Below are 18424 nucleotides of genomic sequence, written 5' to 3' on the forward strand. Positions count from 1 at the left end.
TCACAGCTGTAGCTGGTCACAGCCCGCATGCTCCCTCCATGTGAGCAAATGGCACTCAAAAATGGAAATTTGATGCCTACAGAAAGCACTGAGAGAGGCAGAAAGAGGCTCACCCAGCAGGTGGCTGCAGCAAGGCACAATGCCTGCTTTGTGCTGTCTGGTGGCAGCAGCAAATTTTGCGCTGCCTCATGCCTGGCAGCTGCTCGGGGATGCCATGCTGAGCTGTCAGCACTGCTGGCCCAGCATCCCCCAGCAAGGGTAAGGCAGGGCAGATGTGGCTCATCAACAGACCAAACCACCACAGGAAAGCATTAAAGCACTAACTGAGCCACAGTCCTTGCCTATTATTTAGTTTGCCTACTGCTCAATAGCAGCATAAAACATTAACAAGCTTTTGGGTCCAGAACTCTTGTTTTTAGTCCTTCCTCTATTGAAGCAAAAGCCTTTTAGCACAGCAAGCAGCTGTCTGCATGTAACACACTTCAGCAAACACTGCTGGCTCAGATTTATGCTGTCCTCCATTCACTCATGCAGATACCACAAGTGGCTCAGCAGCTTCTGCACCAGAAGGTTTCTGTGAGCAAAAAGCAGAATTTCTCAGGGCCTGCTGCTTTGGATATCAGTCATTCAACAAGATTTGGGATGGCCCATCCAGCAGGGAAGCTCACAGAGACCTAACTATCTTGCTGACAAAGCAATAGAACTCCAAGTATATGCAACGTGAGCTGAGATTTCAAAATGATTTGACAAGAGAGAAGTGGAACAGAAAAAAATACGAAGGGTGCTCCAACGTTAGTGTGATGGATAATATGACAAGTAATAGCTTAAGATAAGGCAAAAAGTAAGGGGCATCTCTGGGCAATTAGGTCCCTGGAATAGCACTGGGCACAAAAAGCACAACCCACTCCTACAGGGGTGGGAAAGTCTGGTAGGAGACCAATTTAGCTGAGGCACATTCTCTTCAGGAATGAAAGGCAAAAATATTCTCCAGAACAGCCAGACATAATAATGTCTTCTGAGAATCCAATGTCCTTTACGGGACATTGACTTAAAATACCATCAACTGTATTCATTCAGTGTAATTATGGCTGGCAGGGAAGTATCTTCCCTTCCAATTATGTAATTAAGAACTTGAATGCAGAGGCTCGAGGGAAAGCAGGAGCCAAGGTGAGAGCTCTGCTGTCAGGGGATCCTTTGCATATACAGTGCAGTGAAATCAGTTACAGAGGACCAGCGCACAAAGGGTCACGAAGGCAAAAGCAGTTTGCTTTCATGACTCACATCTGCTGTGGCTCTACTCAGCAACTGCTTTTGTATCTCCATGATTAAGGCAAAGGAAAAAATTACAAGACAGCATTCCCTTTTTTAGTATCAGAGACCAGCATCCACATCTGTTACTGCGCTTCACCACCTAAAAGCAAAGCCCAGATTGACTCTGTGAGCCTTTCCACTCCTATCATTACTCCATGCTGTAAGAGGAATGAAAAGCACTGACCACATACACAAATATTTTCCAGCAAGGAAAACAAGGAAGCTTAAGTCCAACCCCAAGTAAGCAGAATCTTTTTAGCATCAAATACTAAAGTACATACTGAAATCTGCTGTTAATTATACTTCTGAGATCAGATAACGTATAACAACAGGCAGCAAGACAACATACACAACAATACACAGAGTAAAATCCTCGCCGTGTTTTAGGATAAATGAGCACCAGCAGATTTTTTGCCAGCCACATGGAAAAAGAGTGTTTTAAATTACCACGAGGAAATCACAAAAACAACTGATACCAGCTCAGTGTGAAGGACATAAAGGCAATGCTTCCCTTAAATGGTGTTCCATGCTCTGCTGTAGGCTGGGAAACAGGGAGTGGTTTCAGAGTAGATTTCATGGAATAGGGCTGAGTAGAAAAGGAAAGATGGCAATAAAAATCTTTGAAGTAATTTTTCAACACACTCAAGTGTCCTGTCAAATCAACAAACAAGCTTTGAATGAAGAAAAAAAAAGAAGAAAGAAACCAGGAGATGAGCAATAGCATCTCACAAGGTAACAAATGTCACTCATTAAGATTCAACGGTTTATAAAGATTTTAGTCAGTTTTACATGGCTTGCTTAAGGAAAAAACACTCCTACACAGCTCCATCTGCTTCCATTGAAAGGACATCTCAGCAGTGCCCAAATGCCCGGGCTGGCTCCCAGGTAACACAAATGGCCTGGTCCATTTTTTTCTCTCAGAAAAGATGAGCTCCAAAGTATCAGAGCCCATTCTTATCCCCTGCCCAGGCCAACCCACAGCGCAGAGCTCCCAAGGTGAGTTAGCGATGCCCACTTTAAAACTCTTCCCTTAGTCCACGCCTGCAGGACAGTGACGAGCCTGCCCTGGCAAGGCAGGATATCAGGGCACGGCTAATTCTCCAGATGCTTAGTGATCCTGCGAACTTTCTCCTTCTTGTTCCTGTTGCCATGTTTTTTCCAGGGCTTTCCTACCACACTCCCCGCATTGGGTGCAGGCACAGACACGAGGCCACTGCCAGGCCGGTATCCCATCGTAGCTCGGACGCCTTTCATCAGAGCACGAACGTTCTCCTGGAAAGGGGGACACAGTCACCAGTGACTGATGAGAAGATATGCAATCACAAGGATCTGTCATACATTAATAAAACCAGACACAGGCGAGCTCAAACCCTACAAGACTTGCTCAGTCCCCAGCTGCAGTGCTGCAGGAAAGGTCAAGCCACGCGGCTGAGTGAAGTCTGCCAGTGCTTTCCAGTTCTGCCTGTGGCTGTGCCTCACTGAGCCAGGTCCTCAGTGCTCAGCACCGTGAGCAGAGGCGGAATGTTTACCAGACACAGAGCTCCAACAGACATGAGCTACGGTGCTAAGATCGATTCTCACAGTCTCTGCTTTGCACACAACACATTGTCTTTACAAACAAATCTGGCGTCTGTGAAAGCCAGAGACTAAAATAACTTGCTCAAGTCTGTAGTGTGGGTAGCACTGCTGGGGCTCACAGCCAGACGTGCCAGCACTTTGGCCAGACAGAGGAAGAGTCTGGTAATCCCAAAAATTCTTTTCAGGTCACAGCTTTCTGAAAAGCTGTTTTTGAAAAGAGTCTTAAGTTCTTGGTTTCAAAATGCATGACTATCATTAGCAGTGCTGTAACAAACGCTGTTCATACCCAGCTAATCAAGCAGAACGGATCACACTGTCTGAAACATCCTCATCACTGCTAAACGCTCCACTCTGATCTTTATAAGGTATGCAGACTTCAGTTATGGATTTGACATTTAATTCCGAGTCATTAATAATTCTTTTCAGTAGTGCAAGGGCAAAATGGATCCCTGTGGGACCTAACAAGAACCACACCAGAGAAACTTCCATCTTCCACCTCACTTTCAGATTTTTTATCTAGATTTTAACTCAGATTCCATGTTCTTTTCATCCGATCTCAGGTTCTGAATCAAAACGACCACACAGTACTAAGTCAATTTGCCTTAAAGAAGCTTATTATGTCCCTTAAATAAGAGATTTCAAGAAAGTAAAGTTAGCTTGGAGGACCAGACAGTCCAAAACCACATTGTTGGTTACTGTGTCCTTTCTTTGCCCTTCTCATGTTTGCTCAAGATTGATGTTAGGCCCATAACAACAAGGGCAACCCTGCTACCCTTTTAAAACGAACTTCTGTGTACCTCATTAGCTGTCTTTCAGTCACCTAGGACATTCCTAGTGATTTACAAGACAATAAAAAGAACAAAGAGATATTGATTGGGTAGAAGTTATGTGCAGAGCTGGTAGCATGAAAGAGCATCAACTTAACTCAGTAAGCCTTCACCCTCAAAACCAGTATCTGTAACATATCAATGCTGCTGTAATAACTCCTAAAAAAATCCCTCCCCAGGTTTACCTGGTGGAAAAATGATTTGTCCACTACATTTTCAATTTGTTTTGCTTTGGTATTGTTTTTAGGCTTCTCTGGTCCACTGGCTTGGACAGTTCTGCTCTCTGGACACCTTTCATGCTGGTGCTGAAAACCATCCGGATCAATGCCAGGAGGTGGATGGCAGTATAACAGCTTCCCCTGTGGAAATAATGGTACAGAGTTAACAAAAAAAAAAGAACAACTCCACAGCTAAGAAGGGCCCTGGAACTTCAAGGGACTCATGCTGGCAGACTGTCAGCACATCTGGTCTCTTTGCCCAGGCATCTATTGGCTCAAGTTTTAAGTTAAAGCATCATTCTAATCCAAAGCACAACCTTCAGCTGTTTCAGCTGCAACACCCAGCTTCAGACAATACAGTACAAGTTTCTCTGAGGAGTACTGGAGGATCCTATTAAAAAATACTCAACAATAAATTGCTGACAGGTGCTATAGAAGCATGCAGTACTACAACACTCAGAACTGCAGTCTTCTGCTATACAAATACTGACTCAACCAAACAAAATGGTTTCACTTCCTGAAGAGATTCTATCTGCTTTAAAAAGATGATGATTCCATTTATTTAAAACATAAAAATAGCCTGATTTAAAGCATATTTTGATGTACATCAATTTTATCCAAAAGGAATTCACTTTATTGTGACCCCTCATGCTCCAGTAAAAGTTTCAGTTCACCTCCCAGCAGGAAAGAAAACCCAAATGTAGTAAGAACTTACACTGACATAGTCTTTTAGCACATATCGAGCTGATCTCGGCTGGTCTGGCTGACCATGGGCTGTCATAAAGCCTCTCATATCTGCAAGACAGAAAAATGCCACCAGGGAACCTGCTGTTTTATCATTTTTGTTTTAGGGCCACAGAAGATTAACTGCATCAAAGAATCAGACAAGGTAGATAAGCCTTCACTGCATTCTTCAATCTAATTCAAGATGCAGCTGATGGGAAGTATCTAAAACAATGAAGTATCTAAAACAATGTACCAAAGAACAACTTGAAGGACACAGCATCATACTTGAGACTGGCAGGACATTTCATGAACCAACACAACACAGTCACTACATCTGTTGGATGAAATTGGCAAAGCACCATTATAACACATGAGACCAGCTGTTAACAGAGGCTCTTTGTGGGAGGAGGGTAAGTCCTTTTGGGAAGCTCAGTGCATAACAAACCTGACGTTAAAATCTTCTAAGGCTGTTTTTCAGGACCACGCACATAGTACACGAGACAGGTTTTAAAGGGATCATCACTCACATCCATATGCTGTTAGAAGCTCTTCAGCTGTTGGCTTTCGATCTGGATCCTCATCTTCCCTTGGCCTTATGATATTTATTCCATAGGTTGCTTCCAAAATGTTTCGTGGGATATGCTGGCAAACATAAACTAGTGAAGGAAACCACCTTGTGATTTTCAGCTACAAAAGTAATCTCTGCCCAAGTCACTCTGAGAGCACGGGTAAAAATTGCTTGGGATCTTGTTGCAAACCAGAAAAGCAAGTCTGATAAAAGGATAAACAGAATAAACTTAAAATGAGACAACAAAAGACAAACACAGCAGGGCTGTTTTACATAACATGCATCCCCATTGGTCTCAATGCATGAACACACATACACCTAGAAGGGCTGTAACATGCTACATCCCATATTCCAGATCCTCTTGCAGCCATTCACACAAACCTCATGCAAAGGATATTAAAGAAATGGGTGGAACATGGTCCCTCATCTGGTCTATAGGTAGAATTCCAGAACAAATCATCTCTGCTTTGGTGGAGACGAAAGATGGCATCACCAGACCAGGGCAATCACAGAGGCACAGGCCAGGCTCCACATACAGAGTCTACACAACAAATAAGCAATGAGTCCACCAAGGCAAGTCAGTGTCCATGGAGGAAAAAGGAACAAGAGATCAAATGCACTCATGAAACAGAGATGCAAATGAGAATAAGCAGAAACTTTACTAACACAGATGTCTGCCCTGCAGGCCCCAGACAGTGAATTAAGAAAATCCTATGCAGAACACAGCAGCACTTCCAAGGTTCCTAAACAAGGTGCCCAAATCTGGGTAGACAGATCTCCAGCTCACCAGTCTGATGGGCCACTGTCAGAGGAGAAAGCAATCCAGAAATCTTTAGCTGTGGACATTTTGACATCAGTGGCCGACTGCAGAAGTACAAATGTCACAATGTCTATCATCGGAGCTGCCAATTCAAAATTATGTGCTTGGTTAATATGAAGAAGGCAGCGTAACTCAGCATGCTCACAGCAGTAAGGAAGGACAAGAAGGGATGGTTTGAAGCTTGACATTCAGCTATTTACAGGAGCATTTAGTTTTAGGAGGTTAAGCTACCTAAATAAGATGTGGAAAATATCTCCATGGCACAGCTGCTCTCTTGAGACACTCTCAAAGCAGAGCAAGAGTATAGAAGTAAGGCCTGAGGTTGCAAAATGATATAAATTGAGACCACCCTCTCTAACCTAAACTCTGGTGGACAGAGATCAGACTGGCAGAAAGAGTTCTCAGTAAGTTCATGTGGTAATTAATATTCATTATGATGTTCTCTTCTACCATAGAACTAAACAAATACAGCAAAGCTCTTTGTCAGCAGTACCTGGAAGTGCTTCGTGCGGCCTGGTGTTGCAGACACTGACACCTTCTTATCTCCAAGAATTGTGTTGATTGTTGAACTTTTGCCAACGTTAGGGTAACCCACCTAGATGACAAGTGAAGGGTAACAGTGATACTAGGCAGGATCGTGCTCAGACACAAAAGCATTTTAATAAGTACTGAAAATATAGGCAAGCAGTGTGGAATATTGCATTCCAGCAACTTCAGAATTAATCTTTCCACAAAACCCTTAGTGATTTACACTTGCTAGCTTTCCACCCTTACATCGAGCCAGGCTACAGCATGACTGCTCCCCTTGAAAGTTGTACGGATTTAAAACTTAAGATTTAGCCAGTCCCATTTTAAGCATGAGGCCCAACTCACCAGTCCAACATTTACTTCCCCATCCTTCACCCTTGGTCCACTGTGCAGGGTTTTGAATATCTCCAGTAGCTCATTTCTCTGTACCAGATGGCTAAAGTTCTTGACATTCCTGTTCTGCTCTTGCACTACATGCTGCACTGCAACAATATCAGTTGTGCTTTCCATACTCTTTGGGGCAATAGCATTTACTTTGTCCCCACCTTCATCTTCAGAACAGGTTTGCCAGTCATCCTCTTCATCATCCTCACAGTCTTCATATTCATCACTACTGTCATTGTCACAAAGCAAACACTGGTTTTCAGTTTGCAAAGCACTGCCTGTGGATGTGCTTTCTGCACTATCTTCTGCAGTGACATCATCTTCTTGACTGGAACTTTCCTCCTCAGAATCACTCAGGTCATCTGCTACACTGTCAGCATCCAGTTCCTGTGTAAACAGTATTTCATAGGTGAAAGTTAAATAGTGCACACAGAGTGCAGCTGTTCACTGCACTTGCTGCAGCATAAGTCAATCATCTTTTTGTCATTCAGATCGCAAGGGCTGGCAATTAACTCCTAATGTTGCATTAGGGGATTTAAGGGACTGAAGTAGGATGTACCAACAACTAGTCCATGTTAGGAGACTGAAAAAAAATATTCCAAGGGGTACTGTTAGCATTGTTGGGAAGTTATTAGAGGTCTCTGTCTTCAGGAGCACAACTGTGCTGTGTGTGCTTGTTGCTCACACTGTATCTTTACATACAGCAGCAGCTGTAGGCATCCAAGACCAGGATGACCAGGGCTCTGGGCAGCCTGAGCTGGTGGGGGGCAGCCATCCCACGGCAGGGGGTGTAACTAGGTGATCTTTATGGTCTCTTCCAACTCAAGCCATTTCACGACGGTTACGATGACTAAAAGGTGCTCCAGTTTGTTCTCCATTTTACCCTCCCCACTTTTGCCCCCAAATCAATTATTAAAATGCTGTTTTACAGCCACGCAGGTCATGAGAGAAATCCTACCCTGAGACCGTGCCTTTCCTAGAGAGGAGCTTAGATATGCCAGAGATGCAAAACAAGTTACTGGTGGCAGCCAGCACACGCCTGGTTTGAACTGCTCACCCACCTTTACTTCTCCAGAAAGCCGCCTGCACTCTGCCAACGCCGACCAGAACACCACTTTAACTCCCTCCTTCTCAAAGAACTTTGCCCAGGCAGCCCGCTGCTCTTCACTCAGCAAATCCGCTTTGTTTATCAGGATCATGTTCTCCTTGTCATTGCTGACTTCCTTAACATAACTTTCCTGGAGAAAACAAGGGAAAAATAAGCTTTCAACTCCTCACCCAGGGTAACAGAAAAGCAGCAGGACAAGTTACACCATCCAGCTCCGTGCGAGTGCATTTAGATTTACTGTCTCTCTCAGGCTAGATGGATCTGGTGTTGTGCAGACAGCTACAAGCACAAAATTGAAGCACTCAACTACTGCAAAACACGCTGTTCCCGGCCACAAGCGCCAACATCTCGTCTACTTAGACTGGTGGCAAGTCATTAGCCAGCACATCACAGCAGGGACTCCTAAGAGCAGTTGTTTGAGCAATCCTATATTGCAGTGACGTGGCATTGTACAGATTTTCATTACAAAGTTGTCCCTTCAATAACTTTTAATCCTTTTTTCATTGCGGTGATAACTACCATTTTTATTCCATCTCACTGCTCATTTCATCACCCACAGCACAAAGCTTAAAAGTGAGGTGATTAAGCATGGGCACTTCTAATGAGTAAGGAGGAGCAATATGATATCTGCAATGTCATGCCTGCAGAAAAAGAACTTAAAAATAATTTGATGCTAGAACACTTGCTGAAGATATTCACTTAAGCACAAAAGTAGAACAGCTTCACGGTGCTACGCGGCTTAACGTATAAAAAAATAAATCACATGCATAAGCGCTCAGAAATTAAAATGAAAATGATCAGGAAGATGGTTTACTTACCAGATCTTGGCATCTAAACAGAAGGGGGTTTCTAGCATCCACAATCTGGACAACAATATCACTAAAAAAAATAAAAAGAACACTGAAATACTCCTCTTTATACTGTCGCAAAGAAAGAAAGAATGCTTTACTCGCTTTCAGACTTTGCTATGAATTTCACTTATTTGAATTGCATTAACCTATTAAATACCTTTACTGAATTAACAACGCATCTTAGCATTCCACATGCCCCAAAAGGATGTTTATGTCACTAGCTAATACTGCTATACAGTGCTTGTCTCACTCAGCTAGTTCTCCTTGTAAGCAAAGGGAAAGCAAGTACGCTGATTCTATTTGTCTCATGATTCTACTTGCTCATTTCTGTTATGTCAGGACAGCTTCAGAACACAGCTGGTTGAATGGGGGAATTAAGTCCCTAATCACCATGCAGTTGGATAAAAGAAATAAAACAATCCCTCCAACCCCAAGGGAGTCATCAAATAAGTTACATGGGTACAAAAAAGTACTGAAGAGAGACTGGAAGAAAGCTGACACTATGTACTCTGATAGGATACAGAAAATTGTTCAATCACACAGCTGGGTGACAAGAAAAGACTGACAAGCAATCATATTTAGCCAGCAAGGTGAGAGATTGGAAGACTTTCCCACTAAGTTCTAAGATGGCACACATACTCCCCCTACCCTAAATAAAATATCACAATAGGAGCAGAAAGGCATTCATAACACACTGCAGCCACCTCAGGATACACACTCGCAGTGCACACGGCGATGCACTGCAGCAGATGCTCCCAACCCAGGTCTCACACTCTTAGAGCCCCAGTGGAACCCAGTACAAAGCCACTTCTGTGAAAGGATAAGCTCTCCATGACCTCACTGCTGAAGTATTTTTCAATTTTAAGAAAATCAGAAGGGATGCTCTCAAACTTAATTACTGGTGAAATTAAATGCCTCCATCAGATTAACTTAGGAGATAGCGCTCCTATTGTATTCCAGCTCTGCAGAGCAAACAAAGCTATTTCTGTGATGACAGGCTGTTCTCTTTTGTGTACTGTTGCAGTTTCTCTACACGACAAGAAGCCAAAGAGCAAAAGGCTCTTTCTTTCCAAATGCTACTTAGTTGTTCTTCCTTGTCTCTCAGCCCTGGGAGTTGGGATATAGCTGTGTGGTTGAGAGAGGGGGGCAAGGGTTAATCTTGGCAAGAGACCTCAAAGAAACATCCTCAAAAGATGCCTCCCACGTGGTTACAGAAAAGGCCAGGGGCAGCAGCATCTGACTGACCCTCAGAGACTCACAACAGACTGCAGAGTTGCCATGCTGAGACCCAACATGCACCACAATCAGCTGCTCCTCCTGCCATCAACTTTTGATCACTTCAAAGCAAAATCGCTTTAGAGCTGATAATGAAATACTACTTACTGTAATTGCATTTCCTGTGCTCAGACACCTGATATTTGATTCAAAGGCTTCAATTCAGTGAAAAAAAAAAGAACAATACATAACAGTTTTAAAAAGCAAATAGTTTTGTTTGTTTGTTTGTTTTTTTACCTTCTTTCAATGACTCTCCAAAGCTGACGCCAAAATTCCAAGTTTCTTTCAAATGGGGTTAGAATTAACTTTTTTTCTTCCTCAAGGCTATGGCAAAACAGAGAAAAGACATCACATTTGGCTTATGACAGGCAATGAGCACAACACCAATTCCTCCTTAGAGTCAGGAGGCTTTAGCTGCAGAGAGCAATAATAACCAGAGTTGAGCAGTGGGTACTATTTCTGCTAGCAGAACATTGGTTCAACAGGTACACAATGGCTCCAGACTGTAAGAAGGGAGAAGCAGTAAACTGTGGAAAGCACAAAAACATGCAAAAAGAATGCTTGTGACATCTCAGAGCCACCAAGTTTCACCTTTGAGAAAATAATGTATTTTGGAACAGTACTTGTCTATGCAATCTTTAACTCACTGTTACTAGAGCATGAGTGACTTTGCTCAGGGTAAAGTGGGTTCATCGTGTGCATGCAATAACACAACCCAACCTGCCAAGCCAGCCAAGACAGCACGAGAGCAGCACAATCTGCTCTAGACAGGGCTGGCAGCACCATGCTACAGAAATTCAGGGCAGAAACAAGAAACATCTTAAACAAGATGTTCTTCGCTCCACAGGCAAGAGCAGAACACAACGCTCCATTGTGAACATCAAGGAATCACAGGGACAAAGTTCAACGAAGTATTTTAACAAACCAGATAACAGAATCTGGAAAACAGGAAGCAGCAAATATGGGTATGCACTACAAGAATCTTGGATATACTCAGTATAAGAACATGCATACAGAAGGGAACTACACAGAGCTCATGATAAAGATGTGCCTGAGCTGTGGCTGGGATGTCCAGACTTCAAGAATAAGTGCAGAATGCCACTGAGAATAAGTCATTTTTAGAAGTCTAGCAAGGATAAACACAATCCAGCTCTGCCTGTGTCTCAGATTCCAAACAGCTCATTTGCCACAAGCACAGCAGCATACTCACTAGGCAAGCTGTCGCCTCCACTCAAGAAAGCTCTCTCTCTCAGCTTGCTTCAAGTCTTCAGAACTGGTTGTCCTATCCCAATATGGCCTGCAACGAGCACATTTTGGAGTGAATGGTCAGTTTTAGCAGTTATACTACATACATTACTGCAGTATACATTCCTGAAGAACACAGGCACCACGCACTCACCTACACTGACATGGCTGCAGTTCACACATGCACACATCTCTTTCATGCAGCTTCAGGTACTCCTCCATTTCCTTATTCCCTCTAAATCCCACCAGCTAACACAACAGATCTCACAAGACTGGTTTTTGCAGCTAACATTTGCAGGGTGTTCAATCAGGGTCCACCACACACAGAGAATCACAGAATCATCTGAGTTGGAAGTGACCTTTAAAAGTCACCTAAGTCCAACCCCCCTGCAATGAACAAAGACACCTACATCTCCATCAGGTGCTAAGAGCCATCCAGCCTGACCTTGAGTGTCTCCAGGGATGGGGTACCACCACCTCTCTAGGCAACCTGGGCCAGCACTAACCTTAATGCAAGAAAACTTTTTCTTATACCCGACATAAATCTTTTCACCCCTATTTTGCAACTATTACCCTTGGTCCTATTCACAACAGACCCTGCTGAAAAGTCTGACCCCTTCCTTCTTACAGACCCCCTCCAGATACTGAAAGGCCACTCCCAGGTCTCCCTGTAGTCTTCTCTTCACCAGGCTGCACAGCCCCAGCTCTCTCAGCCTGTCCTCGCAGGGAGGCGTTCCATCCCCTGGATCATTTTTGTGGCTCTCTTCTCTGTGGATGCACTCCAACAGGTCCATGTTATCTCCTACACTGAAGACTCCACATCTGGGCACAGTACTCCAGGTGAGGTCTCACCAGCACAGAACAGAAGGGCAGAACCTCCCTTGACCTGCTGGCCACAGTTCTTTTGATGCAGTCCAGGATACAGTGGGCATTCTTGGGTGCAAGAGTTCTAGAAAGGTTTGCTAGGTGGGGACAGCCTGCAGCTCCATCAGTGCCAGGCTTTGAGCTGTAAACACATCCAATCAGAGCAGACATGCTGGCAATGGCAGCATCTGCAGGCAGCTGCACTGCCACTTACAGCAGGTTCGTGTAGGTCAGCAATAAGTTCAGAGTACCGGTGAAACAACGCGCCATCCCCAGGCCTGCAGCTCAGCCTACCGCACAGCGTAGTGTTGGCCCAACCCTGCAGGACCCACCTCCGAGGGATGCGCAGGAACTGCCGGTTCTCCTCATGCAGCTGCCGGACGTGCTGGGCCTCCTGGGCCGTGAGCAGGCCAGTGCGGCTCTGGGCAGACACAAACTGGATGTTCAGGCGCTCTGTGTAGCCGGTGGGAGAGACCATGGCAGCGTCACCCCGAGCCAGCTGCCCGCCGCCACCACGCCACCACTCCCGCCCCTTCTGACCCTTCTCCGGCTCCGGACCCCACGGCCCGCCCCTGCGCCCAGCCCCGCTCCCCTCCCCGGCCACCTCCTGGGCCCCCGAGCCCCTCACCGGCCACGAAGCGAGTGCCGGCGAGCTCCGCCGTGGCCAGGAACTCCTCCAGCGGACTCTGCTCCACCGCCGAGCGCCGCTCCGGGCCGCTCTCGCCCACCACCTCGCTGGCGTGCAGCTGCCGAGACAGAAGCCGCCTTTACCTCGTGAATGCCGGCTCCCCGAACCCCCCTCCGCACCCCGGCCCCTACCCATGACGCGGCGCCGCGCCGCTCCGAGCCGCGCTGCCGCTGCAAAGAGCGGCCCAACCCCGCGCCCCGCTTCCTGCCCATGCGGCCCGCTGGACCCGGAAGTGCGGCCGCCCTGCTTCCTGTGCCCCACCCACAGCGCTCCGCCGCTCCCCGCCGCCCCGGAGCCGCGTTCCGGGCGCTGAGGTTCCGGACGTCTCCGCACCGCCGCCGGGGGGCGCGGAGGCTCTGAGCCCGGCCGTGTGCGCGGCGCTCCGCCTCGAGAAGTTCGCCTTCGTTCGTGCCCGGCCGCCCCGCCGCCCGCGCCGCCCCGGAGCGAAACCGCTGTTCGGGTTCTTCATGCAAATCCCGGGAGTCGTTCAGCAACAGCTGCTCGTTTCCAAGCGCGGTGACACCAGCGCGTTTTGCCTCAAGGGAACATTGTTCTTTCTGGGCAGCTTCTCCTCCGTTTTGCTCCCAGGCAGCCCTGGGAGAGCTCAGGACTGTGTCCGAAACATTCATGTGACGGCCATTCATTATTCATGCAGTTTCACAACGCTCCTTTCAGCGGTGTCACCAGCCCCAGCCCCACGAGCAGATATGACACGACCCCCCCCCCAGTGACACGAAGACAATTCCGCTCTGTGTGGGGCTGCATCTGCCAGCGCCCCCCTTGTCCTCAGCTGCATCCCAGCCCAGGCAGCGCGGCCGGGTGGTGGCCTCACCCAGCGGGTCCAGAGCACAGCTGGGACAGAGAGCCCTGGTGTTGGCAGAGGAGCCACACGATGTTGGCCATCCGCCCAACGCCCTGGGGTCACAGCGCTCAGGGAGCCTTTGGGAACGGGCTCGCTCCTCTCTGGAGCAGCAGCACCGCAGGGAGCTGTGCGCTGCAGGCTGGGCTCCGGGATGGCAGTGGCCTCGCTGCAGCCTTCGGGTGAGTTGTTTAGACTGCACGTATTCCACAGCCGCAGATACAGTCCTTCCTGGTGCAGTGCGGGAAGGTCAACCACACGGCTGTGTGTTGCTGCGGGCAGGAAGATGCCGGGGTGGCTGCTGCTCTCCACTGCTGCCCGCTGCACGTCTGGCAGAGGACGCTGCCCCGATGCCGCTCTGCCCCTCGGCTGCAGGGGGAGGATCGTGCCCGGTATAGCGCCGTGATCATCCCCAGAGACTAAGGGAGGGTTTGCACCCCGTTCCCCACTGCCTAATAATAGCAGCAGGAAGCGCCGGGGCCGCCCGTGCAGGAAGTAGGGTGTGCCTGCCCTGGGTGGCTGAAAAACAACTGCAGCAAGAGGTGTGTCAGTGTGCGAGGGGACACACGGCTGTCACTGCATGGCCCTCACTCCCTCCCGGCATGGCTCGTTCCATACTCCGGTCCATGGGTGATGCTGCCCTTTGGCACTCATGCAGGTTGGCAGGAGGTGTCAGTTAAAGGCATTAATGACCTTTTCCTTGAAAGCAGAGCATACCTCATGCTCTCTGTCCCCTGCTTGACTGGCACACCTCGGGCTGCCTGAGCACCCAGCAGATAGACGAGGCCAGAGGAGCAGTGTTGGCACAGGGAATGCAGCACCCATCCTGCCCCTGGGCCTGGGACCCACTCTGGCTTTCCATTTAATGAGAAATCCTGACACTTCCTTTGTCTTACTTGAAGCTGAAACTTCAATTTATCACAATTACAGATCCACTACACCACTTTATTTTGGAAAAATACCAAAATCCCCTGTTTGAAATGCTTCATTCTGTCTGTCTGTCTGCTGCTGCAGCAAGATAAGAAACACTGCTACCCAGGCTGTGCTCATAGCTCACACACTCACACAATCAATAGATCCCCATGCATGTGGCCTCACTGCATCCACTTTTCCCACAGGTGCACTGCCTTGGCAGAAGCATCACATTTCTGCTGCTCTCCCCAAAGCTATGTAGACCCTCACCCCAGATCCAGCAGTGGGGCACCAATGTCAGGAACGTGGTCCAGCAGCAGTGAGGAGGAGGAGGTGGAGCAGGGCAGGAAGGCAGAGCGCTGCCAAGAGCCATGCGCAGCACTGCGTGCAAGGAAGGCCGGGTTGCTCAGGAGAGATTGTATCTCACAGACTTTCCCACGCCACTGAAAAGCTCTCCAGGCGGGTGCACAGGGGCAGGTGATGCTCAGTAGCTGCTGGTGTGTGACACAAGTAGGGAGCAGGCTGCTCTCCTCCCCGTGGGTGACAGGGCTGTGCATGCCCTGCAGAGTGCTGTGCTGCTGTCCTCACAGCGTCGGCTCCAGGATGGGAAATGAAGCAGAAAGAGACCGCCGTTGGGAGCATTAACAGAGCAAGGGGGCTGCAGTGGTGTGGCACAGCAAGTGGAGAGGAAGTCTAGTGAGGAATTGAGTGGAGATACTTTCCATCCCCAATCAGCCCTAAACCACAAGGCACCAACCTGCAGCTGGGCCTGCAGCTGGGCCACAGGCAGCTGTGCTTGGGCTGCTCTCTGCCCAGCACTGGCTGTAACCAAACCCCCAGCCCAAGCAGGCAGTGCAGAATGGAGATGCCAAGCACAGAGTTCACGTGTCACCCTACGCCCTCGGATGTGCCGTGTTTTCAGAAGGACTCCTACTGTGCTGATGCATGTGGCAGCACCAGCTGCTTGCAGCCCTGAGATTGTGGTCATCCCATGCACTGCTCACAGCCAGACATGGATTTTCTAATGCTGCAAGATGCTACGCCAGGCCTCCCTAAGACAGGAAATGCCCCGCACTGCGGGCACACATCCAGCAGTGTCTCTGGAAGCACAGACACAGGTGTCCCCTACAGTGCTTTGGGGCCGTGCTCACAGAGCTGCTCTTGGTGCAGGGCTGTGTCTGAGATGGAAGCAAACAGCAACGCTGTAGTTAATGTGGCATCGGGTGCTGCGGAGACATGCAGTTCCCGAGGAACCTGCTAGATGGCATAATGTCATGATAATAAATAATATCATTTTATTGCAATTGATCCGGACTTTATAAATGATGTGGGGAACAAGTAAGTGTACTTTTGTACCTCTTACTGCACTAAGAAGCACTGCTCCCATTCTGCAGAGCATTCATTCAAATGTGACAAAGTGCCACTCTCACTCTCTGCAGCTCCAGAACGGGCACCTTTTCTGACAGAGGATGCGATACACGGCCCGAGGAGCTCCACCACGACCCGGAGAGCAGCTTCCCACAGCCCTCATAACGTACGTGAGCGTGTTCACATAACCTCAGCCAGAAGCTGCCAGGGAGCTGCTCGTGTTCCACCGCTGCACACCAACAGCGCGAAGCATTACTCATCCGTAACAGCCGGGCTTCGCTGCAGGCACCGCGGCTGGACTCACCGAACCGGAGGGAACGCGGTGTCGCAAGAGCGGGGCCGGCAGCGCACGCTCACGCGTGGACGGGCGGCAGGGCGGGACGCGGCGGAACGGTCCCGGCTCCCCCCGGCTCCCGCCCCGACTCCGGGCGGGGCCGACACCGCCCTCTGCCCGCCTCTCGGCGGGGCCGGGCCCGGGGCTCCGCGGCGGGCGGCGCAGAGCAGCGGCAGCGGGCGGGCGACGAGCAGTGCGGCGGCAGCTCCGCGGGCCGCGGGCGCTCCGCCCTCGGTGCGCGGGGCCTCCCCTCTCCGCGCCCGCGGAGCGCCGGCGCCCGCCTATATCTACGGCGCTGCGGCCCGACGCCCGCAAGGATGTGAGGCGGACGGGCAGCGCAGCCGCCGCCGCCGCCGCCGCCGCCGCCGTGGCATGCGCTCCCCCGGCAGGAGCCGTCGGCGCGGCGCGTAGCCGCGGCTTCGCGGGGCGATGCTGCCCTGGAAGCGGAGCAAGGTGGAGCTGGTCGCGGGCGAGGCGCGGCGGCAGAGCAAGCCTAAGGGCTACGCGGTGAGCGTGCACTACTCGGCGCTCACCTCGCTGGCCCGCGCCTGCCCCGAGAGCGCGCTGCACCGCGTGGGCAGCATGTTCCGCTCCAAGCGGCGGAAATTCCGCGTGACCAGCGAGGACCCCACGTACACCGTGCTCTACCTGGGCAACGCCACCACCATCCAGTCCAAGGGCGAGGGCTGCACCGACCTGGCCGTTTGCAAGATCTGGAGTAAGAGCGAAGCGGGTCGCCAGGGCACCAAGATGAAGCTGACCATCAGCGCGCAGGGCATCCGCATGGCCCACGCCGAGGACAAGGGACTGCGGCGGCCCGGACACCTCTACCTGCTGCACCGCGTCACCTACTGCGTGGCCGATCCGCGCCTGCCGCGCGTCTTCGCCTGGATCTACCGACACGAGCTGAAGCACAAGGCGGTGATGCTGCGCTGCCACGCCGTGCTCGTCTCCAAGCCCGAGAAGGCGAAAGCCATGGCCCTGCTGCTCTACCAGACCTCGGCCACGGCGCTGGCCGAGTTCCGCCGCCTGAAAAAGCGGGACGACGCGCGGCACCAGCAGCAGCAGCTGGTGGGCGAGCAGAGCATCCCGCTGGTGCCGCTGCGCAAGCTTCTTAACGGGCAGTGCTGCTACAAGCCACCGGTGGAGCGGAGCCGCAGCGCGCCCAAGCTGGGCTCCATCACAGAGGACCTTCTGGGCGAGGAGCAGGAGGAGCGCGCCATGCACTGCGAATGCGAGGACATCCTGGAGGCGCTGGGCGAGCCCGAGGGCGAGCTGCTGCGTGCCGGCGCCGGCCGCGGGGAGGGCCCGGAGCTGGGCCGGCTGCTGCGCGACCTGGGCGAGCTCAGCCTGGGCAACGACCTGCGCTCGCTGCGCGCCGACCTCGGCGTCCGGCGGCTGCTCTCGGGGGAGAGCACGGGCAGCGAGTCCTCCTTGGAGAGCACCGGCCCCGACGGCGCCGCCCCGCCCTGCAACGGCGCCGAGCAGCCGGCCCAGGGCGACCCGGAGAGCGGATGAGCTCCGGGGAGGGGGCACGGCTCGGCAGCGCTCGGGCCCTTCCTGGAGTGCGCGGTTCCGCCGGGGCGCACCGGCTCCACCCTGGGAGCTCGCGGCCTCACCGGGGAGCTCCGGGTCCCCTCCGCCGGCGGCGCGCGGTCCCTACCGGCAGCCCGCAGCCTCACCGGGGGGGCATCAGATCCCCTCTGCCGGCAGCACGCGGCGCTCCCCGGGAGCGCCCGGTTCCGCTGGGGAGCGCCGGGGACCCTCCGCCGGCACCGCGCGGCCTCACCAGGGAACGTCGGATCCGTTCCGCCGGCAGCGCACGGTCCCTCCGGGAGCGCGCGGCTACTCCGGCTCCTCCCGGTTCCTCCGAGTGCGCCGTGGCCCCGCGGCGCTGCCGTGGCCCGTGGACTGGAGGTGTCTGCGGGCTGTTTACCTCCTTCCCGGCCCTTGAAGATCT

The 18424-nt window shown here is 50.9% G+C and overlaps 2 protein-coding genes across 2 annotated transcripts; one reads left to right on the forward strand and one right to left on the reverse strand.

Annotated features, from left to right (window-relative positions):
• Nucleotides 1–1667: 1667 nt before the first annotated feature.
• On the reverse strand, nt 1668–13203 carry LSG1 (large 60S subunit nuclear export GTPase 1). The gene is made up of 14 exons (XM_042878154.1): nt 13123–13203; nt 12932–13049; nt 12636–12756; nt 11405–11491; nt 10432–10518; nt 8887–8947; nt 8022–8198; nt 6922–7347; nt 6542–6643; nt 5626–5769; nt 5188–5311; nt 4650–4729; nt 3902–4075; nt 1668–2583 (listed from the first exon to the last, which is right to left on the reverse strand). The coding sequence occupies exons 1-14, from the start codon at nt 13201–13203 to the stop codon at nt 2404–2406; spliced, it is 1962 nt and encodes a 653-aa protein (XP_042734088.1). The 3' UTR covers nt 1668–2403.
• A 3656-nt stretch (nt 13204–16859) lies between these two features.
• On the forward strand, nt 16860–18418 carry FAM43A (family with sequence similarity 43 member A). The gene has a single exon (XM_042878156.1). It carries the CDS (start codon nt 16894–16896, stop codon nt 17980–17982), a length of 1089 nt encoding a protein of 362 aa, XP_042734090.1. The 5' UTR covers nt 16860–16893; the 3' UTR covers nt 17983–18418.
• Nucleotides 18419–18424: the final 6 nt, after the last annotated feature.

The sequence above is a fragment of the Lagopus leucura genome, unplaced genomic scaffold (assembly GCF_019238085.1).
Source record: "Lagopus leucura isolate 7727_CA_CO unplaced genomic scaffold, USGS_WTPT01 Super-Scaffold_100021, whole genome shotgun sequence".
In the NCBI taxonomy this organism is placed as follows: Eukaryota; Metazoa; Chordata; class Aves; order Galliformes; family Phasianidae; genus Lagopus; species Lagopus leucura.